At 35.6% G+C, this 7,335-nt stretch overlaps 1 protein-coding gene across 1 annotated transcript; it reads left to right on the top strand.

The window, feature by feature from the left end:
• The first annotated feature begins 3,207 nt into the window (after positions 1-3,207).
• Positions 3,208-5,101, top strand: LOC120011106 (zinc finger protein CONSTANS-LIKE 7-like). The gene is made up of 3 exons (XM_038862152.1): positions 3,208-4,005; positions 4,557-4,763; positions 4,883-5,101. Exons 1-3 carry the CDS (start codon positions 3,361-3,363, stop codon positions 4,913-4,915), a joined length of 885 nt encoding a protein of 294 aa, XP_038718080.1. The 5' UTR covers positions 3,208-3,360; the 3' UTR covers positions 4,916-5,101.
• The last annotated feature ends 2,234 nt before the right edge of the window (positions 5,102-7,335 follow it).

The raw sequence follows: 7,335 nt of genomic DNA, 5'->3' as shown, positions 1-7,335 counted from the left end.
ACACCATCTAGTTCCTCCAATAGTCGCGTAGTTCACCGGTAAACTAGTCACCTAAACAAAACATAGTTTACCTACTTAGAATCTCCCAATGTGTCCCCATTATTACTGACATGTTAAAAAAAATTCGACAGCATAACGACGTACCAATAATTCCCAATCATATCAAACTCATATCCACATCTCCAACATCCAAATTCAACAAAATTATTTTTTTATAACTCAAAGGCTTATAAGATATGCTTGATCATAAATCACACTTACCCTTGAAAGCTTTATTACTTTCCCTGCCTACTCGATGATGATTTTTTTTTTATTCACCTGATTCACTACAAAAGATTCACATATGACCTCATTAGGCTCCAATAAGTTCCATTTACCATTTTAAATAATAAAATCTCACATTTAGCACCACCTGGTGCTTACCCTGTGTATTTCCACCAAATTTCCAACTTCAACAAAAATTCCAGCAGCTCATATATCTGGGATAATCTCATATTAGCTCCCACATTAAATCTCAAATTCAGATGTACAGTGCTATTAGAGCCCTTACCTTCGTAAACACAAGTCTTCAATTTCCCTTCAAGAACATTCTTGAGCATGGCCCTAGTCTCTATTCTTGGTAATCACAACATCACAAGCAAGGGACATCTCCATTAAAACCATTTACTTCACCCAAAAATTTTAAATCAAAAGATCAAAGTCTTACCTTAAAGAGTTTCTCACACCCTTGTACTGCAAATCGTCCTTCCAACACTTCACAAGAGAAAACCCAGCTGTAGACACAACAATCATAAGCTTCAAACTATTTTGACCCAGCCGGATTCACTAACCAAGCCACCCTACATCCACCGCTCACCGTCTCACTTGTTCTAGAAAACTCTCAAAGAAAATGGTTCTTTGATGGCTTACACGGGAAGCCCAAGTGTGATTGTTAGTGGAATATTTTTTTTTTCAAAAGACCTTTCCACCCTCAACACTTATCAAATTTTACCACTCTCTATTTACGATTTTGCCATTGTTCTAATTGACTATTTACTATTCATTTAAGTGGGTATTACAATTAAAATGTAATTTTATGTAGTATTTTAATTTTAGATCATCAAAAAATATTTCCTATCACTTGTTTATAAAGAGATAAAGACATTAAAACATAAGGACATTAAGGTTAATAAATACTTCATTCCTATTTCATTCTCACAAATATTATACCTACCAAATGTTGTGGTTCGTCATTGCCAAGGGCGGATTCAGTTGAGGTCCAGGGTGGACTCAATTTTTGACAAAAATTTTCAAGTAAACTATTAAATACCCAAACCCCAAAATAAGCTCACTTATTTTTAATACAAACCATGGTAGTTAGTTTTTTTTTTTTTTTTATAACTTTTTTTAGTTATTTTTTTATATGTATATTTGGAGTCTTACAGACTTGGTCACCCAAACTCCAAAATAAACCCACTTATTTTTAATATAAGTCCTTATAGTTTTTTGTAAAAATCTTATTTAGCAGTAGTTTTTTTTAATATATAGTAGAAGTTTTAGAGACTTAATCTATTGGTGTTGAAAATTATATCCTAAAACTTCATCCTCATATTAATATGTGGATTTATTTTGATTATTTTTTATTGACATATAACTAAATAGTCTTACCATTTGTAACCTTTAGTGTTTTATAAAGTTGATGAAACCTTGAAAACCCTAGATAATTTCTTTGTCTGATCTTGTGAAAAGACAGAGAAGGTTTGAAACGAATCTCAGATTTTTTTGTTATTAATATTCGATACCCAAATAACAATAATAGTCAAGCTTATATAGCTTGCGACTCCTAAACATATTCTTATTATAACTCCTACTTTTACGGCAAGTAAATTAACAATCAATCACTTATTAAAGACTAAATATCAAACATATATCTTACTATAATTATAACTAGAATTCCCAACATGACTCAGCCACTTTGACGCATAATAGCTTCTGCATTGTTGCCCAAGCTACCGTCCATGCAAACATTCTGGGCCTCTAGCTCATGAGTCGCCCGACTTGATTGAGTTCGGTCCATCTTCATCTCATAACAGTGAGCCCGATTGTATGCAATCTTGAACAACTCTACCGTCTTATATAACCAAAGCAAATAATTCAAAACCTACTCAAACTAGAAGACCAAAACTATATAGAAAACTACTTTATACTTTAACAGAAACCCTACTCATAAATACTAAACAAATACCAACAAGAATATCAATACTAAACAAATACTAATTGTAAATAAATACTAATAATAGTTTTGTCTTTTCTTGGTTCTCATCAAAAGTAAAAGACACGCAGTTTATCTCGTTAAGAACCTATAACAAAATGAGATATGTAATAAACCTCATTAAATATGAAGTTTAATGTACCTTTTGTCCTTAATTTAGGGTCGAGATCAAAATGTCTCCACCCCACACTAGTTTAGTAATTTATTCCGTTGCCCTAATGACCCTCAAAGTGTTGTGCCCTCAGAGAGAGCTGTCTCTGCTTGATTGACCGGGCTAGGCGACTTCTTCAATCTTTTTCCTACATATGGTGTACTTTTCTACTTGTTAAACCTTAATTTCAAAATGGCAGGCATTTTGAAATTGGTCCGACGGTGAGATATATTCTCGGCATATCTTCCACCAAGGTTCAGGAGAGTATTTATTTTCCATGAATTTACCTGATATGTGTGATTTATGAATTAGAGCAATTACAATGATGTCATTATAAGTTTTTTTTTGAGAGTCGTGTTTTGATGACATGAGAGGAAATTAATGTCTTTGACACACAATGCTGCATTTTTGTTTTCTGATTTTGTTGGGTATAGATTCTCATCTACTATAGTAATCCATGATTTTTGGGAATTTTCATAATGTATTTGCTTAAAATGATTATAATATTATCGTTTTACTAAAATAATGCAATTAAAACATTGTTTAACCTATCAATGAGAGATGGTTCGATTCACAATAGATTAAGATTAAGTAAATGTGTGTTCAAAATTTGATTCCAATATTATATAAACATTAATAAGAGGGCCGCCTAAATGAATATGATTGAAATTTATAGAATTGCACCTCATCCATCCAAGGAAATCCAGATAACATTACAATCCTCATCCTTTACCAATAAAATCATCCCAAGTGTCAAAAAGTAACACATCACCATCATCTCTCTGCACTAGGCCAGCCACTCTCTCACCCATTTCTTTCCCTGTAAGTCCAAGAATTCAAGTCTCGTGTCACAATAAACCAACCTCAACTCTTGTTTCCTCTCTGTCTGACTGTCTCCAGAGAAAAAAACACACACATTAACTTAGCAGTAAGAAGATCACTCCTCCTGCTCTATGAAATGAAAGCTATCAAGAAAACCAGAAAAGCCGCTCCTCGAAAGACCGGCACCAAGGCCCGGAAGAAGAAGCCCAAGTACCTGAGTCTACGCCTCCAACTCTCCCCACAAACCGACTCACCACCAAGACCCGCACCTGTGACACGTCAACGGCGCAGGCAAGAACAACGCCAGCAGATCCCGGTTTTCACGGATGACATGCACGATGATCACGTGGCCATGCTCTTCGACACCTCCACCGACAACAGCCTCCAAGGCATTATTCTTGAAAACTCCACCACCACCACCACGGGGCGGGAGGAGACATTATCGCCATACGCGTGCGTGGAGGAGGAGGGGTCGCGGCTTGTACGGACGGCGATGAGGTGTAAGGAGAGGGATACGAGTGAGGAGAAGTGGGTTTGTTATGCCGAAGTGGTGGAAGAGATCAAGAAGGAGCAGGAGGAGGTCAGTAGTTGTTGTTGTGCTACTGATCATCATGATTCATGGTGGCAAGATCTAGATCATCACAGGAGAAGTAGTAGCGGTGGGCCCAGCACCTCCTTGGTCTTGAAGCTCGATTATAAAGAGATATTGAATGCTTGGTCGGATAGGGGCCCACTTTATGTTGATGAACAAGTCGTCCCTGATCTGCATGACCCAAACAATGTAAGATTTCTCTTTATTTTTTCATTCAGATTAAATGTGTGTGGTGATATCTACACATTTTGCTTTCTTCACTCTTGTTTTGTGTGGAAGGTACTTTTTGGGCTTTTTCGGGGCCCAGAGTACCTTTTTGCCAGCCGGGTTGATGGCCCAGTTTAACCGTCTTGTTGTTGGTTGATAGAAATAATTTTTTAAGGCTATGTTTTGCAAGGGACCCTCTCTTCTCTAAAGCCCTGGAACACCCTTGCCAAGTATAGCCTTTAGTTATACTTAAAATGTCAATTAACAGCTAGCCTTGCAGACTATAGTTTTGTTGTTCATTAATTCTGTTGAAAGTTCATCGTCATATACAGAAGCCATTATCCCAAATGAAATCATGGGTAAGAGAAGTGGTTGGGATTTGGGATTTGGGATTTGTTTGATTTTCATTTCTACAATGCAAATATGAAGGCTGATCATATATCTGATGTTAATGTATAAGAAGCTAGGATTAACTAATTAAATTGGTTTGTAAGTTGGTGTGAGATTTTGTAATTAAATTTGTGTGCAAACAGGCATCAACAGAGTGTTTGGGAAGTGTAGGGAACTTATGGAGTGTTTCGGAGGTTGGCAGCACCAAACTGAAAGAGGAAGGCTGGAAGGTGGTGCAAAGAGAGGCAAGCATGTTGAGATACAAGGAAAAGAGGCAAAACAGACTCTTCTCTAAGCGAATTCGATATCAAGTCCGAAAGCTCAACGCCGAGAAGCGACCTCGCATCAAGGTACGTGCTCCTCAGATTACCTACCTTCCTCAACCAAATTAAGTAGACTACTTTAGTATTTGTTGTTGGTTCTTCTTTGTCAAGGTTCAAACTCTAATTCTTCTTTTCCGTTATTGCAGGGTCGTTTTGTGAAGAGAAGTGGAGAAGACTGAAGATTTCAGAGTTTTGGACATAATATTATATTGCTCTATGTGGAACCTTGTTCTTTCAATAGCTTAATTGGGTTCCTGCCTATCCCCTCTTTTGTCCATTTTGTCTTATCCATGATATGGACTATACTCACTGTATGAGTGAGCACTCACATCAGTTGCTGTAAAATTGAATCTGTAGGTAAAATATCGCTTCAAAAGAATAGATTTGCATAAATATAACCTCTGCATCAGTGTCTGTATAGGTTCGGTATTATTCAGACCATGATAACCGGTGCAATAGTTCTGGCGCATCCCTTGTGGATCTGAACTGAATGAAATAATTAAAATATTCACACTTTAAAGCATCTGAGTGACGGGTCGTGATTGTACAGGTGCATATGAACATAAAGCATCATACGACATGGTCTCATGTTGTTCGTTTGCTGCTAACAGCTGTCTATTTCATCGAAATCTCGCATTGAAGTTGCAGCCAATGAAACTTTTACAGCCCGATTCGGCCACCATAGGCCACCCGTTGGGTAACCACCACCACCGTTGAACTTGCTTTGACGAACTCTACATGTTTTAGCCCTTGGACGACTGATATAGTCGCTAGAAAGTGAAAACTCATATGTGACTCGATTGTAACCCATTTTTGAACTATTAACCAAGTATTTTTTTTTATTTTGTCTTCATCTTCTGAATGAATGTATATAGGATTTTATTTCAGAATCTATTAATTTTGTGTCATTCTACTACTTTTAATCTGAACAGATGGTTATTCCATTATTTTTAATGTCAGACAGATCATTATCCCATTGGTTTTAAACTTCGACAGATTGTTATTCCATTATTTTTAATATCAGACATATCATTATTCCATTGTTTTTAATATCAAATAGATCGTTATTCCATTAATTTTGACGTCGTTCCACCGTTTTTCAATGATTGAGTGTTGGTAAATGATTTTTTTAATGGATTTCAGTTACAATATGGTGGTTAATAGTAAAGGCAATACATTGGTGGATGAATGATGTCGTTGATAGGTTGAATAACAATAACACTGAAGTGGTTGAACGAATAAACAATGTAATTCAAATAAATCTCTATGGATTTCAAGTAAAAAATAATGATTTACTTATTCCACTGTTTTAAGTCAATGAAATAAACATTGGTCTGGGATGAAATTGAATGGAATCAGTTATTCACTGTTTTAATGCAGTGAAATAACTATTGGTGTAAGACAAAATTGAAACGAATCAATTATTCCACATATGTTTGAGCCAAATATCATTGTTTTTCGAAAGCATTTTAATTAATTCCATTAGTTTAATTTATTAGAATAACTAATTTCGCTTATTTACATTAGTGAAATAGCTAAATCCACTGATTTAAATCATTGCGATCGCTAAATCTACTTATTTAAATCAATAGAATAGCTAAATCAATTTTTTTAATCTATAATTCATTTTTTTAAATCACAATTCAAAATCTATTGAGTAAATTAATGCTTTATTCCATTGAATAAATTAATGGAATGACTAATTTCACTGATTTAGATCAATGAAATAACTATAGGTCTCACATGAAATTTAATGGATAGCTAGAATTTAGCTATTCCACTGTTTTAACAATGCATAAAACACAATAGTTCAGAGTTTGAAATACGGTTGTTATTGGTACGGTTACCGTTACCAAACACGGAATACCGTTACCGTACCAATACCTTCGGTAACTCAAAATTTTCTACCATTACCATCACTGAAAGAGTCGGTATACCGATCGATCGATAACGGTGAACTGGTAATTGGTAAATTTACCAATTTTGAAACCTGTGCCTCTTGATACAAGTATAAAAATATTCAATAAAATCCTCAGATACAAGTATACAATAAGTACAGTAGCAAAAATCCTCAGATACAAGTATTCAATAAAATTTAATAATCCTCTATTCAGAAGTGCAGTTGCAAAAAGATAAGACTTATAAACTTATCAACAATAATATAGCATAAGCAAACTTTTCTTCACAGAGAAATGTAAATATCCTCTCTACATTGTTACATAAATCCAAGACAAGCAAAAGCCCAATCTGTACCTTATAATGTGGAAATTAGATTTATATGAAGGTAAAACCCTAAAGTCCCTAAATTCTCTCCCCCTTTCCTAGTATTAAAACTGAAGCAGATTTGTTCAAAAAATAAAACAAAAATTGAAGCAGATAAGCAGAGAAGTCTGTGATTGAGATGGTTACTAGTACCACTTACCAATATGGAGGCGCGGAGGCGGAGCTAAGCCGAAGAAAATCACGGCATAGATGCTAGTCGACAGTCGCAGTCGCAGCCTCCTAGAGTCATAGAGTCTTAGTTGGCAGCTCGCAATCTTGCAGGCAGAGTCGCAGATGTTAATCGAGATGAGATTGGGATGAGAGTGGAGAGACTGAG

This window comes from Tripterygium wilfordii, chromosome 12, assembly GCF_013401445.1.
Source record: "Tripterygium wilfordii isolate XIE 37 chromosome 12, ASM1340144v1, whole genome shotgun sequence".
Lineage (NCBI taxonomy): Eukaryota > Viridiplantae > Streptophyta > Magnoliopsida > Celastrales > Celastraceae > Tripterygium > Tripterygium wilfordii.
This window is presented reverse-complemented; position numbering and strand designations above follow the sequence as displayed.

Coding starts and splice junctions, on each gene's coding strand:
- LOC120011106 (XM_038862152.1), top strand. CDS start 3,361: ATGAAAGCTATCAAGAAAACCAGAAAAGCCGCTCCTCGAAAGACCGGC. Junction 4,006..4,556: donor ATCTGCATGACCCAAACAAT/GTAAGATTTCTC, acceptor GTGTGCAAACAG/GCATCAACAGAGTGTTTGGG. Junction 4,764..4,882: donor AGAAGCGACCTCGCATCAAG/GTACGTGCTCCT, acceptor CCGTTATTGCAG/GGTCGTTTTGTGAAGAGAAG.